Source organism: Aquila chrysaetos, chromosome 1 (genome assembly GCF_900496995.4).
Source record: "Aquila chrysaetos chrysaetos chromosome 1, bAquChr1.4, whole genome shotgun sequence".
Taxonomy (NCBI): Eukaryota; Metazoa; Chordata; class Aves; order Accipitriformes; family Accipitridae; genus Aquila; species Aquila chrysaetos.
Genome location: NC_044004.1, coordinates 33,951,812 through 33,970,832, shown reverse-complemented (window position 1 = coordinate 33,970,832; position 19,021 = coordinate 33,951,812). Strand labels below are relative to the sequence as shown.

Sequence of the window (19,021 nt, the reverse complement as noted above, 5' to 3'; positions counted from 1 at the left end):
TGCAGACACCGTTAATTTAGTGTTGTGACTGCTTTCCCTGTATATTTGTCTGAATCTGCTTCCTGGGTTTATAGCCCAGAGCAGGAGTTCTGAAAGAATTTAGGGTGGTAATTTACAGGTAGCCAAATTTCCAGGTCCTCTGGAAGATAATGTATGTACCGCTGCAGATTAAACCCAACAGTTTCCTTGTTTGTATGGATGTTCTGAAGTCTCCCTCTCTGAAGTACCGTAGCTTGTCACGAAGCAAACTTTAAAATCAAAGCTGGGAGATCAAATGGTTGATCGGTCTTTCTGTTGCATTGCTCAAATAGCTTGTATGCATTGCAGCAGGGGGGAAGGTGGTGGGGGAGGGTGGTGGGAGAATTGTAGAGATTTTTTGAGGCTTCAGAACTAGCTGTGTAAAGATAACATACAAGGTGAAGTTATGTACTTGCTTATGGGCCGATTCAGATGTGAGAGTGAGATTTGATAACTCCTGAAGGGAAAAACCCCAGAATCAGACCCATGGGTCATGCAGTACTGCATCAATAGGGCTAGCTTGCTTACAGGAGGAAAAGATAAAGCATCTAGAGTAGAGGTCAGCAGTGTAAGTCTGTGTTCTTCAGGCTCTAATAAAAACAGGTAGATTTTCAAGTTTACTTCAGTGTTTATCAGTGTATTTGGAGAAATTTGATCCAGGTCAAAACTCCACTGAACACAGTTAGCTATAAGTGTTTCATGACTGTTAATATTGTACAGGATACATGTTTTGTAATGCTTTCTATAACTTGGTTCAGTGTGTGTTGTGGGATGTGTTGGCAGCATTTTCTTACCCTTATTTCAGTATTTTAGTTGTAACTTGGCTGACTTCATAAATATGAGTATATATCTAGTTTGTAAGGATATGTTCTTGTCCAAGTGTTCCCTTCTATTATGTGTAGCAAGTAGTCTGTTTGCTAGCCCTCTCTAGTCCTTACTCTCTTTTTTTCATTTTTAATTTGGTCTTTCTTGTTAGTTTTCAAACTCTTTGCCAGCCTGACATCAAGAAGTTCAAGGGTGGGATTTTTTTGTTTGTGTTTTGGTTTGGGTTTTTTTGTTTGGTTTTTTGGTTTTTTTTTTTTGCAGTGGGGGAGTGTGTTCAGTTACCAATTGTAATTGGGTGTAAACCAGACTTTTTGAAAAAGGGAGAAGTCAATATATAGAGGCAACTAGATGCTTCCGCTTTCATGTTTGGGAAGTGAAAATATCTGGTTGCTGTTTTAAATCTGACCCCAGTCCTAGTTGTACAGACTGGTCAGCTGTACAGAACGTGAAACCACCCTGAAGGTCAAAGTAATGGATTTTTTTGTATGATTCACTGTAAGCTTTGTGTAAACTCTTTTGTTTAATATTACAAATGCGCTGTATTACTTAACACTGTAAAATATAACTGTTACTGTGGTTTAGTGAGTTTCTGTGTTGACTTCAAAACTATGCATGGTGCTTTTCTCAGATGTTTTAACTTCATGGTTTTTATTCTCTTTAATATTAGAGTTATAGAAATAGGGGTGGTTTGTGTTTGCTGGTAGCTAATTGTATAAATGATTTCTGTGTTTTCATAAAGCAGAAGAAATACTTTAAAAAGCCAACCAACCAACCAAAAAAAAACCCCCAAACATCCTACCCAAATAGACCAGATTTTATTTAAATAGGATTTTTTTTCCTCTAATCATTAATTTGGTCTTGAGAGGAAATCCCTCATCAGTGTTTGATGTTTCACAGACTTCTGTTAGTCTATGAAATCAGGAGGTTTTTCCTCTCAAATGGGAGAAAACATTAAGATACTTGAGATGCATTGAGGATAGAGACAGCTTAGTTGGAGCAGAAGCTGATGTATAGCAGCAGAAATTGGTATTTCCAAGACGATGAATTCTGGCTTGGGAAGGTTGTGCATTGCTGAAAGCTATTATTCGTGTGTCATTAGCTACCAAGTATTCCTGTTGAGAGACAGGTTGTAAAATTCAAAGTACTAGCAAGCTCTGTAGACTTTTAGTTTGCTTTGTAGTATCTACTTGAAAATTTAATTTAGGTAAGTTTTTGAAGAGTGTCTTCCAGAGTGGAGAAAAGTGAAGGAAGCCTGCCTGGAAGCTCTGTGAAGAAGGTGATCTTTACAAATCACCAAAGAGTCCTTAGTGATCACACCTCTTAGTTTGAGTGAGGAAAGTACCAAACACATCGATTACATTTGGGATGGAATTAATGTTTTCATATAGAGCAAGAGACTAGTTTCCAAGCAGAGCTTTTCTTCACAGTGTATTTTATTATAGCAGAGAGCAGCTGGCAATTGGGGTGGGTGCACACACATGTAGAAAGGAGGCTGCAACCTTTGGGCTGTCAGGAAGAGTTAGATCTCAGGTGGTTAGATCAATGAGCCTGGTGAATACCCTCCCTCTCACAGAGAGACCCATTCTCTACCTGTATCATACCTGAACCAATGGAAATCAATTCAGGTGGACTCTCATTTGCTGCCAGGAAGTGTCTGACAAGGTCTTTGCAAGTGCTTCACCTCCGTTTGTGAGATTTCTAGGAACCACTAAGGCATGCTAAAGGTTAGAAGGAAGTGTTTACGCTGCTGAGGTGAATTACTGCAGATGTTGGTCTAGGGATGCAGAAGTACTGCTAGTGCTCATACCTGGCTCTCTTCACCTACCTAAATTTTTTGTCAAAGATGTTACCTGGATTCAAACTTCAGATTGTGCTTCTGCAGTCTGTTTTGTGTACTGGTCCTTAGTGGTGACTGTGTGACTAATAACGTTCAGGAGCTCTTGGGATAGCTATCTAGCTAGAAATGGGGTAAGGGGCTGAGGGAGGAAGAAACTACACCTCTGACCTGTAGCTGTGCTGGGGAGACCCCATCAGAAAGCCAGTGTCTGGTGTTCTGGCAGGTGATACAGAGGCTTGGAAAAAAGCTCCCCCACTGGCATTGCGTCCACCAGGGTCTGTGATACCACTGCGACAGCAGCATAGTCAGGGGATACCTGCAAGCCATGAGGTGCTGTGTGTGGAGGATGTGTCTCTACCTTTCTGGTCCCATGAGTATGCCTGGATTAGTGTAGGAGGCAAACTGGAAAGTAAGCACTAACCTTTGCAAGCAGGACTCCCCAGATCGGCTCTTTGGCCAGTAGCACTATGGAGAGTTGGAAATCCTACATCTGTGCATGCATGGACTATCGGCATTCTTTGTAATGCTTCCCAGCCCCAAACGGTGCTGATGGGGGTTGCCGTAGTTTTGGATGGATAGCATAGGTCCTCTGCTCTGGGGTGGCTGTGGGATCATCACTGCCTCCACAAGCATCCTGGAGCCATGACAGGGCCAAAGCTGTGCTGTAAAAGCTCTCCTGAGCTCCAGCTTGTGTGCTGCTCCGAGTCCTGCTCTGAATCCTGGCTGTTGTGCTGAATACCAGCTTACCTCTTTGAAGGCAGATACTGACGCCTTCTGTAGACCAAGATCTACATTGTGTTGGGTCATTTTTTCCACACTGAATCCAATGACTGGGTAATGAAATTGCTGTGTAACAAAACAGCTAACAGCCTGATGTCATTAATCTACCTGTTTTTACGTGGAGCCTAGACCTATTCCAAGTTCTGTGCTTAAAAGAAAGAAGCCTTAGACTTTACAGAGAAAAATTAACATTCGGACCTGGTAGCTAAAAGGCTTAGCCTCCTTAACCTGCCAAAAATATCCCATTAGTCAGTTTTCCTGTATTGCTCTGGTAACTGTTTATTGTTTCTGGACTAGAGGGCTTCCTCAGGATCTGGGTTCTTCCAGACTGCTAAAAGAGCATTGCTAGCTGTGGGAATGAGGAGGGTATTCAGTGGGAGTGGGGCAATGTCCAAGGTGCTCACAGATGTACTCCTGAACCCTCACTGCAAACATTAGCAGAAGGACAGGTGCATAATCACCTTGTTGAATATACAATTGCAATAACTAAGCGCTGTTGAACTGTTTGGCTTTCAGCTCCCGCAGGCAATTCGGGCTCCTTTTGAGCTTTTGTGTTGGAAAGGAAGGGCAGCTGCGTTCTTGCAGAGTGTTTGGCTGTGTTGCAACAAATCTGGTTACTGATGCCTGGGCATACTTTGATTGATGCACAGATCAAATGACTGTTGGGAGTGGCCTCTGGGGTGACGTCCCATGTACAATGATGTCAGCAAAAGATTTTAAAAAATTCAGGTGTGGCATAATCTGCCAATTAAACTGATTAGTGCTCTGGCTGAGCCCTGAGAAGGAGCTCTGGCTCTAGAGCCCTGCTTATTGAACTATTTTATTTAGTGCCTTTGTCTTGTCTTGTACTAGACTTTTACCTAGTACCTTCACTGCAGCACACTGTAAATTGAGGTAGGATACCATGCTGAGGGCTATGTGCTAGCTCTCTTGCTATCCAAGGAAATCTGCTACCAGCTCATAAATGTCCCTGACTGCTTGGAAGCTGTGACGCTGGAAGAGGTCCTGCGACTCCTGCGAAATCAGGATGGAGTGCCTCGCTGCTCTGTTGGCAGAAGTGAAAGCTAGCCAGGAGGCGATGCAGGCTGGACAGAAGGAACTAAAGCATGATGTGGAAACATCTCAAAAGGAAATCAGAACAGTGTTAGCACTTCAGAGGAGCCAACAACAGGTGAAAGAGGATCTCAAAGCGGAGGTGAAGTCCAGTCACTTGGATATAAGAACTGTGCTTGAGGAAATCCAGCGAGTAAGAGAAGAAATGGAAGCTCGATTAAATACTCAGGCTGATCTGGTCTTACTGATCAAAGAAGTGAGCACTAATTTAACATGTGTAGACAAGGCTTTCCAGAAAATGGAGGAGAGGCAGAAAGTTTTTACCAGCCTGCATCTTCCTACAAGAGAAAATGTTGAGCAAGGATTTTTCTTTGAAAAATGCTTACACAAGACACACATGGGTTTTGAAAAACCTGTGGAAGTTAACAGTTTGGATGAGGAATGTGAAAAGAAGTTGCTTAGGGGTAAGACAATGGTGACTGCAAAAGTGTGGGGAGAGAAGTGAGGTTGTTCCTACTTGTGCTTGTCAAGTAGTTTGTTTAGGCTATTTGGAATGCTGTTAAGAAATGTAATTTTTTAGAAATTTAATCTCTTGCTTAAGGAAAATAATTTCTAGTATATTTCTAGAAAATTCTATAATTTTCTAGTATAGACATTACTACGTAGACCTTCCTAGTACATGATAAGCAAAGGAAGGCTTTGATTTGTCTCTGCAAACCAAAAAGTGGGTGAGAGATGTTTCATCTGGTAATCCAGCAACAGTGCACAAGATAGAGAGGCTCAGGAAACCAACGGTACCAGGCAAGTTCTGAGATAACCAGCCAAGTACAATGTCAAGTACTGGGCAATACCCCAGCACTTAAACATAACTTTATGGAACACACCCTGATGTACAGACAGTTGTGTATTTCTTGCTTTTGAATGCCTGTTAACTAGGGAAGCTATGTATGGGAATCAGTTTGCTTTACGGAAAAGCTTGGGATGTGTCTAATATTCTCCCCAAAGAACTGGAGTTCGCTGCTGCTGTCCACGTAGCGACTGCAGAGGGAGTGGGAGGATTTTTGGACCTTTTCCAAAGTCATGGGGTATTCTTTTTGCCAGCAAAATACCGAATCTTCTGGGAATGATTCAGTGATCAAAAGCCTTAGTCTTTGCAAAATCACTGCTTTTTTTTTTTTTTTTTTTTTTTTAACTGATATGAAGAAGGATAGGACCTTAAATAGTGATTCTGTCCGGTTACTGTGCTATATGCGGTACTTGAGAATCTGATTTCTAGTTTGCAGAAATTGAGCATTTCAACTAGATTGGGTGCAGTGTTTTTGAGCCTGTTGGAGAGGAGTCCGGAACCTAACTTAAGCGCGGAAATTGTTCTCCTTTACAAGTCTGACTGTATAAAGGTGGCAAGTAAAAAGGCCAAAGTGAGAAGGACTTGGGCTGGTAACCAATACTGTCTTTAATTTAGAGTCCATCACTGGTGTGTTGTATCAGTAATTAGACTCATGATGCTTTTGTTTTAATGAAAGCATGGCTTTTGTGTAGACATCACAGCATGCCTTCTATACAAATCTGGAAACAATCTGTCATTGCCCAGAGGTACATAGGCCATAAATAAGCATTGGAGTGTCACTGGTGTTAATCTGTAGAGGCAGTTCATGCTACAGAGGGTTCATGCTAGCAGAAAAATGCTTTTCAACATTTGAAGTGGCTGTGTATAGCACGTGTCTATGATAAAATTGCCAACAGGAATGTCACTGAATTTCTCTAGTGCATGTTTTTTGTTCAGCTTTTTTTAGTATAGTATACAGGCTTGGCTTGGTTGGATGTTTGAATGAGCTTCTAGGAAAAGACTTGGTAGTCTGGGCATCACGATAAAAGCAATAGTGTGAAACTGGCAAACTGATAAAGGCTCACTGAACTCTGCAAACAGTGGATATCTGGAGTCTCATGTCATTTGTGGTTAGCTGTTGTATCGCTGTATTTAAATGAAATAACTTCATTAGGTAACAGTATGTGATGTCATTTTTTTCCCAGAGTAAAAATTGTTTGCAAACATTTTTTTTCAGGTTTAATGCAGTTCTGTCAGGGTCCTACAAATGGTTGTAGAAGGCATTTCATATAGTTAATTAAATGATGACATTAGCATCTGTATCAGTGAATTTACCCAGTACCCTCAAATCAGGAAGAGTGCTCTAGTTCTCTATTTATTGTAAGTGGAGCATTCAGGTAGGGAGGTGGAATATATGAGAGAAGAGGAGTATGTGAGCCACTAGGGCAGGGAAGGACTGACTGTACATGTTTATTCTCTAGTCCCTGCTCTTTTTTCCTCTCTCCTTGATTATTGTCTCTTGTGATTTTTTTTTTTTTTTTTTTTTTTTTTTTTTGAAGGAGCTTCAGAGGGTAACTATTATTTTCCTAAACACAGCATTTTCCATAAGATTGCTGGAAATCTGACATGGTTGCTCTCAAATGTGAACTGTCATTCATTTAAAGAGGTCTACTCAAAGGACATAGTTATGTCTGCATTGCAAGAAAAAAAGTGGTCACATTAGTTAAAATGGTAGTAAAAATAAGTTAACCAGAACTGGCAGCCAAGCTTGATCTTTCTTTCCCCTACAGGTTTGTGTTTTGGTTTGGGTTATCACATTGATATACCTTTTAACAGCTCTGTTATTAAACTGCAAGATGGTATGTTTCTAATTGAAAATATACCCTTTAACAGTCAGCATCTCTGAGCAGAAGTGTAGTGAAATCTCCAAGAATACAAGAGTATCTGAACATGATAAAGCAATGTGCTGACAATTCTCTAACTATTAGAGATGACAGAAAATCTTGCCTAGAGAGGATTTATTTGGAAAATTAATAGGCTCAGGAGGCACTTTTTACCAGGGTCAGTAAGAGAGGCACAGAGGACACAAGTATTTTGAACAGGAAACTTATTTTCAAATGCTTTGAAAACAAGTGAAGGCTGTGCAAAACTGATGTATTAATGCAATAGTTGATGCGTCATTCAGACTAACATTACCTGAGAATCAAAGCTTTTGTTATTAATACTGTCTCCAGTTGTGTGATTGAACCTTATACTGCTCAGACTATTCCAGAGTCACTTGACAACCTTCAAACCAGGTGCTTGGGCTTCAGAAGGGATTTGTGAGCAACTACTTCTAGTTGGTTAGTTTGCCCCCATTTTTTCCACATGTTCCTATTTTTCTTTTCTCCAAATCTCATGTCTCCAGTTTTTTCACTTTATCTTGAAGAAATCTTGTTAAGTTGAAACTGTACAAAGTAATCTGCTTAGATGTCTTCATTAAATTGCCAAGGGATATTTATGTATTGCATCAGCCTTTTATTGCAGAAGTGTTTGCTCGTTCCCTGTGTAATCAAACGGGGAAGGCTGGCCCTATCTACACAGCAGTAGTGTAGTCCCTTTCCAGTCTGAAGGCAGCAGAGAAACCTGTAACCTCCGTGGTGTTTACGAGTCAAGCGCTGCATTATGTAATGTGGTTTCCTCTGACAAGAGATGATTGTGTACTGTGAAGGGATTGAGGTTGCAACATAACTAGGAGTATTAAATCAACTACGTAATGCTTGGACCGTGAATAGTGGCAGGGCAAATATATTGGGCAAACTTGAAATATATTTCATTTTAGAGCATTTTTTAAAGTCTCATCCTAGTGACTGAAATTGCTGACACTAAGAAATGCTGCAAGATCTCTAGTTAATAAAGCTCAAACCTGAGCTGCAGAGAGGAGAGTTTTTGCAATGAATATCTTGAAGAAAAAGATGAAGTAAATGTAGGGAAAATGGTTTTGTATTCAGCAGTATGTTAGAGTGCAGGAAATGTGAAATCCGTGTTGCAAACAAAAGTGTTCGACTCTTATGTTAGAAATAAGTTACTGGATAAGTAGGATGACAGCAATCTTGCATTTTGTGAAAATATTTATTCAAAGCACAATGTGAAGAGTATGCTGAAAAGTAAGCCACAGAATACATGAAGGTGAGGATGAAGTGCAAAACATTGTATGCAAGGTTATGGTGCTAGAAATTAACCTGGCAGATGATTGTGTCTGCTCTGCAGTGCTACTGAAATAACTGTTTCTCCTAGTTAGTATTTCAGGAGGTGTTTATAAGAATTTATAATTACTTTCTTTTGCACCTGTCTTTTAAGTTTTGGTGAGACGTTGACATAAAATGCATGTTAATTAGTTATTGTTGTTGTTTTAGTTGACAAGGGCAAGCAGCGGAGTCCCAAGAGCTCGTGCATACAGACTCAAGCCTCCACAGATGTGCATTCGCCTGGCACAAAAACAGCCGAGTTGACACAGTACAAAACAAAATGTGACACCCAAAGTGGAATCATCCTTCAGCTGAAAAGATTCCTGACAAGCAGTAACCAGAAGTTTGAAGCTTTAACAGTTGTGATCCAGCACCTGCAATCTGAGGTAAAAACTTGCAGCTAATCAATTTTGGCTTTAATTTTTTGAACTCTTCTCACAAGGGCTTCTGAAAATATTAATATACTCATACATAACATCTGTGTTTCCCATTCCAAAGATTTCTGTTTTCCTGTGGAGGCAGCAGTAAACCTGCTCCTGGCATCAGTTGGATAGAAAAAATAAAAACCCTGACACTGGCCTCTTTGCAGCTTCACGTCCTTTTTAGAAGAGAAGTTTTTAAATGTTTGTAGTCAAAAAGTCCTTCAGGGTTGAGTACCTTTCCAAGTATATACTTCAAGTTCTGCCCTTGTAGGAAAAACTAGTTTCAACAGATAATCTGCATGACCTTGCTTTGTTATCTGACATTGGATAGAAGAGTATATAAGTGGTAGATATGTTTTTGAGCTATTCAAAATAAAGTGTGAGTTACAATGGTTGTATTTATTGAATCCTGCATTATTGTTGGTATCTTAAAATTATCAACATTTAATTAAAAAAAAAAAAATTTAGAAATGCACCTGGAACTTAGAGTCCAATTAATCTGATGTGGTTTAATGTTTATTTGTTCTAGTCTGTTTGACACACATAATGATCTGATCAGTTTGATATTACACTAGGAGCTTTTGGTCTGCTTTGAAAACTTTTGAGAGAAGAAAAATCTGAAGTTAAGGAAATTGTAACAGTTATGGAGTTAGGCTGCAACATTTGATGCAGGCTTTAATAGCAGTTTCTCTTGCATTTATAACTGATGTTCCAAGATTGGTATCAATTTTACTTCAGCTGTTCTGATACGTGGTGACTTTATAGTCTGGTATACAGAAAAGCACTGAGTTGTCTTAGTATGCTGCCAGAAACTAACATTCTCTTCTTGTGCAATAAATACCTGCTTGCTCTCATTTCATCTAAAAATACTGCATTTAAGTCCAAGTCTGGTTCAACTCAGTAAGAGCAGTGGCTCTTAGCCAGTTTTGTGGGTTGGGTTTGGTTGGGGTTTTTAAACTCTTGATTGGAACACCTTTCTCTGCTAGGGAACTAGTTTTAAGATCTTCAAAGCAATTTGATACAGGATTTTTGGATGCCTGTCATCTAATAGGAAATTGTGAAATTTTTATGTGAAATTCTCACTGCTAAACTTCTGTGCAATCTTCTAATTACTGTATAATAAACAGCTTGAATTTTGGTAACTTTTATAATTAAATGTCTTGGCCTAGATCCTTCTCAAATATTTTGTATTGCAATTTTTTAAAATTCAGGAATACTTTATCAGTGTCATATTTAATGAGAAGAAGCCTGTCATACATATTTGCTTTTTCCAGGCTATTTTACAGGTCACTTAGTCTAAACATGATGGTTTGTTTGGTTTTTGGTTTTTTTTTTGGGGGGGGGGGGGGGGGGGGGTTAGAATAATGGGAATGGGGTTTTTTGTTTGTTTTTTTTTTTTTTTTTAAAGGAGGGGGGGAAAGTTAAAAAAAATAGAAAAAGAAAAAAGTGGGTTTGGAGGGAAGACAGAACTGCATGGAGGAAACTAGTAATTTTGTTCCTTCTTCCTCCATTATTCTTTTGTTTTATCTCTATCAAATTGTATAAAATTGGTAATCTTGGAAAGTTAAGTCTAAGCACATGAAGCTGGGCTAAATGTGACATATTGATGTACTTTCATACCAGTTACTGGTATTGAGGTGGTTCTCTCCTTTCCCAGGATAAGACAATGCTTGCTGAAGAGTCACTGTCTTATTCTTGTGTACTTACTGTAGGGGTGAGAAGGACTCTTCTGCCATGGTGGTGCAAGGAATACTTGGAATCTGGTAGTTAGCTGAGGGTAACATCCTGTAGGATTTCTTTGTGTTGGGGAACACTGTGAAGAGTTGTTTTGGTTTTGTGGGTTTTTTTGGTTTTGTTTGTTGGTTTGTTTCTTTTCCCCTTTCTGGTGAGGTGTGGAGTCTGATATAGCTAACAACGTCAACTGGCCTTATGTTTATTTTTCTGAAGTATCTCTTGGGGATCCCTCTGATGTAGTTTTCAAACTCTTTGGGTAAACTCGGGGAGAAACTTGGAGTTAGGCTTTAGCTTGTAAGACAGGGGCTCATAGCTTAACTACTGCAGAGCCAACTGAAAGTAACTTCAGCTTTTCTGGTTTAAAAAAAAAAAAAATGTGCTTAGCTGATTACATGGAGAACAAAGCTGTGCTTCCATTCCTCCCAGTAGAGCAAGTGTGAAGTGACACGATGCAGTGTAAGCTGATGAAATAGCTTGCTGTAACCAGAGGAAGGTCCTGCTCTGGACTCCTGGTGCTGATCTGTCCCTGCAGAAGGCTGATTCAGCTTGCAACTACCAGAAAGCTAACCCAGCCAAAGAGAGAGCATTTCTTTGCCAGATTAGCGATGTGGACTGTCCTAACGTGTGGTCAGAGCCAGTGTGAGGGTGAGATGGGGTCGAGAACAGGCTGCCTGGCCAAATGGAGGAAAGAGCTGGAGTGAGTTGTTAGGTTAATTTGAGGCTGTGCAGCCCAGCCCGAGCCTCTTGGTAAAACCTGCCCCAGCATCTCCCATTTTCCCTGCAAAGCTGAAGTTACTGGGACGTGATTCAGCTGTTGGGTTTGTTTGGGTTTGTTTTCTGTTTTTTTTTTTTTCCAAGAGGTCCCAATTCATTTCTGCACAAAAGCTTAAAGTTGCTTCTTATGAGCTCATTTGAAATGGGATAGCTGCGAACAAAATCAGGACTTGCTGGCAATGACTTCTGTCAAAATGCAGCCAGCCCATCTGGGGTGAAGTTGAGAGGCTGCTGTTGAAGGGTTAAACGAGATTGAGCAATGCTGCTGTGCTGTTTCTAGCCCAGCAGGAATCTCTCACAAAACTCTGCCTGAGCTCAAACCTGTTTTGTTGCAAGCGTTATCTTGGAGCTGTCAATATTAACAGCTGGCTCTGATAATACTTTCACACTTGAGCTGTCAGGGTTTGTCCAGGGAATTTCTATGCTTAACTACCTTTACCAAGACTCCTTTGAATTTAAAAGTCCTAAAAACCCAATTTCTACATTGCAGAAGCTACTGTTGCACTGGATTAATACCGGATGGAAACCCTCTTGGCATCTAGAGTACTTGATGGCAATGAACGTTGTGGCTGCCGAGAACGCCACGCTGTACTGAGTTTTTCTGTTGTTAGACAGATGTGTGTGCACTAGTGGTGTTGGAAACACATGTCAAACTGCAGGCTAGTCACAAAAGCAAGCTTAGTCTTTCTATACTACTGCGCTCCCCCGATCCCCTGGGAGTTCGTAGAATAGAATCATAAAATGGTTTGGGTTGGAAGGGACCTTAAAGATCATCTAGTTCCAACTCCCCTGCCACGGGCAGGGACACCTTCCACTAGACCAGGTTGCTCAAAGCCCCATCCAACCTGGCCTGGAACACTTCCAGGGATGGGGCATCCACAACTTCTCTGGGCAACCTGTTCCAGTGCCTCACCACCCTCACAGTAAAGAATTTTTTCCTAATATCTAATCTAAATCTACTGTCTTTCAGTTTAAAACTATTACCCCTTGTCCTATTGCTACACTCCCTGTTAAAGAGTCCCTCCCCATCTTTCCTGTAGGCCCCGTTTAAGCACTGGAAGGGTGTTATAAAGTCTCCCTGGAACCTTCTCTTCTCCAGGCTAAAGTTCTCTTCTCCAGTCATTCCTGTGACTTCATAACTATTTTCCTGTTTTTTAAGTTCAAATGAGAAAGGAAAAGTGGCAGTACAGAGGAAATGGTGAAATCAGCCATTTACAGTAAGTGCAAGAAGTGCCAAGGAAAGCTATCTTCCGTTAACCTTTGACTACTTTAAGCTCTGAAATTTGCACCACTGCATTTGAGTTGATCTTTTAACTTGCCCTGGTATTCGTTTTGCATATTAACTTTGAATTTATTTCTTGTCCCTTCAGTAACAGATGCATTCACAGAGGCTTTAAATATGTGGTTTAGCACGTCTGCGGTAAGTCAGGCTGTGGCTGCCACTCCTGCAGCCCTGCCCTCTCTTCCTTTGCCCTTGTGTCTGTGTGGGCTGGTGCTCACTTGGCCTTGAGGAGCCAGTTCAGGCACCCAGTCAGGAAGAAAAAAAACCAATTATGCATCTAGTATTATAGGTCTGTCCATACCCCAAGTGCAGGAAGGAGGGGGAATGAAGAACCCCCGGTTCTGGGAACATGTGCCCAAGAGGTCTGCAGCTATGGGTAGGAGCCAGATACTTCCTTGGGAAGGAAAATCTCAAACTCTGCTTCTTTTCATGATGTCCTGCAAAGGTACATTACCGGCTGATGAGACTGAGGCTGTGGTGGCTCCTGTGCGAGCCTCTACTTCTTGCCTCCTGGGGGGTGGTCAGCCCCTTCCCCTGCCTCAGGGCTGCCCCCTGCAAGGCTGTGTGATCACTGCAGCTGGGGAGTTTGTATCTCTTACTCACTGCCACGTATAAACTCTTACCTGTTTGGGGATGGGGGTGTTTGTTTTAACAGCACAGTACTAGCTTGGGTTTAAATCTGGGTTTGGTAACTTCTAAAGCTGTTTAAGGGAGGCTTAGCTTTTGAGTGGAGAGGTAATGTATTATTAGAGTGACTTGAACACGTTTGTGTCTGCTCAAAGTATGAATTGACAAATACTACATTTTCATCCTCTCATTTTAATGCATAAATTGCCACATTCAGAACTACTCAGGCTGTTTAAAAAAAAACTTTAGATGGTAAAATGTTTAATTATTATAAACACCCATTTCTGTTCTTCTACTTCAGTAAACAAATCTAAGTGTTTCAAGAGCTCTCAGCAGATTCTGCTGTAGAAATGAGCTACAAATTTGTGTCTGTGCTACAGAGATGAACAAAAACTAAATTTCCCTGTTGTGTTTTTCCTGGTATGGTTATGGGAAGACTGGTATTTACAATTCAAACTTTACTTGAGAATAACTGTGGTAACATCTTCAAGAAGTTTCCTTCGTAGAGGGAAATGCCATTTGAGAGGCTATAGAGCCTTGACAATAATATGCAGATACCACTAATAGTGGATGTGACACAGCAAGCAACATAAATAATGTGCTAGAAATTGTGTGGCTGAAATGGGCTTCAGTATTTATAGGTGGAAACAGAAATTAACCATTAGTGTATGAGCTACTATAACTGGAATTTCCTGACATGTGGATGACTTTGAGTCGAGATACTAGTTGTTTTGGGTACTCCTTAGCACTTTAAAGAGTTTTTTTCCATGTTGGAATACAGAGACACATGTATCAGAAAAATTTGCCCTGGCCTTTGTGGAAGTTCAGCAGAAAATATTTATCACATGAGAAATGCATATCCAGCTAAAGGAGCAGAAGTACACCTTGCATCACTAAAGCCAGAACCATTTATAGTAAAAGGAAGAATTTTGGAACTGTCATATTTTTGGCCTATAAATCCAAAATTTATTGGCAGGCCTATTGTTTAGAGCAGCTGTCTTTGAATTAAATTTATAGTTTTGATTTTCTAGAACTTAACATGAAACTTTACTGGTTTTCATTAGGATTTTCATCACAGTGATGAAGTTTCAAGACAGTGTACTTCTGCTCTTTAAATCTGGCTTCCCAAAGTATGGACATAACTTTTTGCAAGGGAGAATAAGGATATTTAATTTAGATAGTTTTTGTGTTTCTTCAGATTTAAAAAAAAAAAATATCACTTAGAACAGAAGTTAAAAGATAATATCTTGAATTTGAGGAATTCAAGTATTTTCTGCTCAGTAAAGGAGAGTATTTGAGAAATAACACAGTAGCTTCCCCCTGGAAGGCAAACCTAGGCTCTTGCAGCTTGCATCTGACAGGTAGCTGTTGGAAAGCAAGGAAGTTTCAAATTATTCTCAAGGTCCCTGTAACACATGGCTGCTGATGGACAAGAGTATTTTTGGCAACAGGTTGAAGGGTTGTGAGCTTTAACATCCAGAAAAATATTTTAATTCATTGATTACTGTGAAACTAGGCTCTGGTGGAAATAGCTTTTTAGAAGACACCTCAGTTAAGCAATTTATTGGGTATATCTGGGTATTCAGAATGGGTTACAGCTGGAGACAATTGGGAGTCCTGTCCTACAGCTTGTTATTTCTCCTAATTTACTTTTTTCAAGATGCAGAATTAGTGACAGTAGCAAGCTAGATGTATCTACCACATGGATACATAGATAGGGAGGGGTTAGTGCAAGAAAGAAAATAACATCTTTGCTTCTCATTTCCCTCTTCTGTTTTGTACTGCCTTTTCAGACGAAATTCTAAACTGCCTTAACAGCGGAATGATGTAAAACAAATACTATAATATTGTGCTCAAGCATAGGATCTCATATCCTAACATTTCAAAGAACTTTATAATTACAATTTTATAGATGTGAGAACGTAAGTTGTGACAGTATAACTTGTTAAAGCTGTGTGGTATCTGATGGAGACTGTCTCGTACTCAGATGAGATTAACTGAGACAAAAAACTTCAAATACTGAGAAAAAGTAATTGCTCAGGGAATTTTTACAGGGAAGAAAGGAGTAATTCTATGTGGCACATGAAAACTAATATTACAGTTCAGAAACGCTGTAAAGTAGAAAACAGGCTGTAATAGAGAAGTTAAGCTAAATAGCCCATATTACTACACCTGGACCTAACTTTGTAAAGCTATTGCATGGAGGTGAACATCACTTCTTCAAAATGGGAAAACAAAGATCCCATATGAGCATAAGAACCCATGAAAAGCTTGTGAAGGCATAAAGAGCCTGCAAGTGTAAGTTCCTTGTTAAATATTAAGTGACTCACAGGAATCCTGTTTGTCTGGTTCTCTGCTTTAGTGTTTCACACTAAACATCAGGGAATAACCATCTGATTCTTGATGAATGTACCTAGCAAATGAGAAGTAAAATATTAGAAGTTACAGTGAATCTCTATCAGCTAATATCCTAAGTGTTGTAGTCTGAGCCTTAATTGAATTCCGTTTGAAGTAATAAGCCAAGGTGAAAATTGATAGCTTATTTAATTTGGTAAATGCCAACAGTAATTTGCAAATAGTTGTTTCACTGTAGATATTTTTAATTTTTTTTTTTTGAGATGGTTAATGGAATTTTTACTTTACTGCAGTAATAGCCTACTCCTCCATTCAAAAATGTACATGGAGCACGGGGAGTAAAGCTTGTTTGCCGTGCCACTTCCTTGGCTCATTTCTTTACCTTGCTTTTACCTCTGAGTGATGCAAAAGAAATGACATTTTAAGGGTGTGGGTTTTTTTAAGCAGGGTGAGGGGCAGGTGAGTTTAAAAAAAAAAAAAAAAATCACTTCTAAAACTGTTGACTTCTATTTACAAGATTTATTTAGAGGATTGGGTTTTGCCAGCAAAGAAGGACCAGGAACTGGTAGAAATACTGTAGTATAAGGACCAAAATAATCAAAGCGAATGTCATACTGCAAAGCAGGTATGAATGGCCCTTTTGTTACCCCTTCATGATTACCACCAGGATATAGCTGATGACACATGAGTGACAGGAGTTTATGCAAAGATGTGACTCAGTTTCTACAGTATGGCCAATGATGATGCTCATCTTTTCATGACTGGTGCAGCACAAGTATGGAGTAGACTCCAATTTCTAATGCTTCGTCCGTAGGAGGAATATGTGTTCAGATGAGAGAGAGACACATCCTGTATTAAGAACTGTTGGTAACTGAGACTGCACTAGTATTAAATAGTTAAATGATAATCTGTTCTTCCATACAAACTAAGTCCATCTCCTGTAAGGTCTAAGCACTCATATTACAGAACTGCTTGCAAATAACCATAATTTATTATTATTTTTTTAAGATGCTCGGTATTTCTCTCTAAGTTTGATTTTTAGGAGTAAGTGCTTGTGGTTTGAGCAAATGGCTTTCAAAAATCAAGCTTTCCTTTCCCAGAATAAAATTAATTTGGCCCTGTCTGTGACAGTAAAACACATTTAAGTGCTTCCTTTCTGTTTTATGCGCTCTGAACAAATTTTATTTAGTATGGTCTAATGAAATGCTTTTTAAAAAAGCATCATAATGTTTTTATATTTTATGGTCTATGTTCTCCTTCCATAAGTCTTGACTCTTGAAATGACTTGTTTACAACGTGTATTGCTGATAAAACTAAAGGCTGATCTACAGCCTTCCAGGTGAGAGCTGTTTCCACCTGCCAGTTCTGCCTGTGACAGGTACAGTTGCTGCCCTTTGCGTGTGACTCGGAGCTGCCTGCCTGCGTGCCACGGAGCGCTTGGTACCAGCATCATCTGGGCCTTTCTCCACGTTCTCTGGGCAGGGACCATGTCACAGCCCAGCCTTATAAATGGGAAAGTTCCAGTATGGACACGATATGTTTGTGTCGTGGGAAAAGTCCCACGACGTGACCTGATGCCTCGAGATATTTCAGGACCTTAAAGTGGGTTGTGTCTGTTCCTTTGCAATGTACTAGTGCTTTGCAGTTTTCAGTTGTGGCAATGCATGATGCTTGTTCTGAACCTGTTAATGTGTAGAAAATACAAGGCTTCCCGTGAGTACAATTTTGAGGATGATCTGGAAACATTAATCCGAGGATGAAAAACTGATTGGGGATGAAAAACTGAGTGAGAGGGTTTTGTTAAATGACAGAAGCTTGCTAAGAAGTTTGAAATGCCACAGAGCTCCTGGAGGAGATGATACATTGCATGGGGTAGACTAGGCAACTGTGATAGGTAGCTTATCACAGATACTGGTGTGAAATAGCTGCTTGAAATAAAAAAAAAAAATTAAAAAAAAAAACAAAAACACAAAACAAAACAAAAATCCCACACAAACCAAACCCCCATATTTTGCTATATAAGTGCAAACTTTTCAGTATTGCTTCTTGTGAATTCTTTCTTTAGTGTGGCTCTAATAGAGTACACATTTTGTTTCCAGAAGGAGTGTGGTTGTTTAAAATGTGAACTGTGATGTGTTGATAATTACTACCAGATGGGAGGTGTTGGCTTATTTGGATGCACATACTTGAAACCCGGTTTCTGCCATGGGTTGCTCTTTTACATAGATAGCTGTTGAAAGACTTGTAGCTTTTAACGTGGAGGAAAAACTTGCAAAAGGTGAATAGGGCTTTTTGGCCAGGCACAGCCTATTTGTGGCTCTCAAAGCCTTGGCTTGCAGGCAGAGCATGGGGCTCCCACACAAAGGTCACCTCACCTGGCTAGCAACAGGACTGTGCTGGGAAACCTGAAATAGTTAGTCTGGCTAGTTGCATGTCCTCTCAAGGAAATAAGAGTTGCTAGTTTGCCCTAAGACTGCATGCTCCTGGATTTGGGGTCTGCGTGGGAGCTGTGAGAGGCTTCAGGAATACCCACTCATTCCAGCTTGAGAACTGCTCATAACCTCAGCTCTTGGAGGTATCTCGTGTCTTTCTCATGTGAAGATTTGATATAGGTACGTAGCCAGAAGGTTGGCTGCTTGTGTGCTTGGTATAAATACCTGTTTTGTTCATTCTGGGATGTGGACTTTTCTAGAGCTTCCTGCTTTTCAAGCAAAGCAATGGAAACTGTTCAGATGTTGCTGTATCTTCACCCTTGTTTGTATCTAAAATGACCCAAGAGTGGTCTGTTTGAATCTCGAGCTGCAGCAAAAATAGCTGGTTGCAAGGAAAAATACTCTTCAGCCTGTAACTGGCCTGCATAACTGCCAGTAGCACAAACATGAGTGAGAAATTTTGTAATTTATTCCATTCCTGACTTGGTCATTTTTGTCATCTTGAAACTGTCATGTTCTCCAGCACCCTACCTTGGACCTCTTCTTCTGCCATCCAGTTGTAGTGGGGCATACCTCACCTTCCCAAGCACCCTTGCTACAGGGTGCACATCCTCCTGAACTCGCTTGTCAAATTTACAAAACGTGAAGGATTTTTAACTGCCTAATGTTTCACATAACAAGAAATGTCCAAGTCTCCTTTTTTGTGCTGAGAGGGGTTTTTTATAGTGTCCGACAGCAGAGGTACACCTCCCTGATGCTGCCTGTGGAAAAGCTTTTTTCCCCAAACTGTTCTTGTTCCTTCCTACAGCTTCCATATTTATGGTAGGGG

The 19,021-nt window shown here is 40.2% G+C and overlaps 1 protein-coding gene across 8 annotated transcripts in view; it reads left to right on the top strand.

Annotated features, from left to right (window-relative positions):
• MTUS1 (microtubule associated scaffold protein 1) overlaps window positions 1-19,021 on the top strand; it is a 130,131-nt gene that overhangs the window by 89,378 nt on the left and 21,732 nt on the right. For 7 of the 8 annotated variants that reach the window (XM_041126828.1, XM_041126831.1, XM_041126829.1 and 4 more), the window contains one exon: window positions 8,735-8,952. In XM_041126828.1, coding sequence (XP_040982762.1) covers window positions 8,735-8,952 — 218 coding nt within the window. Of the gene's footprint in view, window positions 1-4,472; window positions 4,978-8,734; window positions 8,953-19,021 lie in introns of those variants that run through there. The other variant, XM_030034044.1, reaches the window with a different exon arrangement.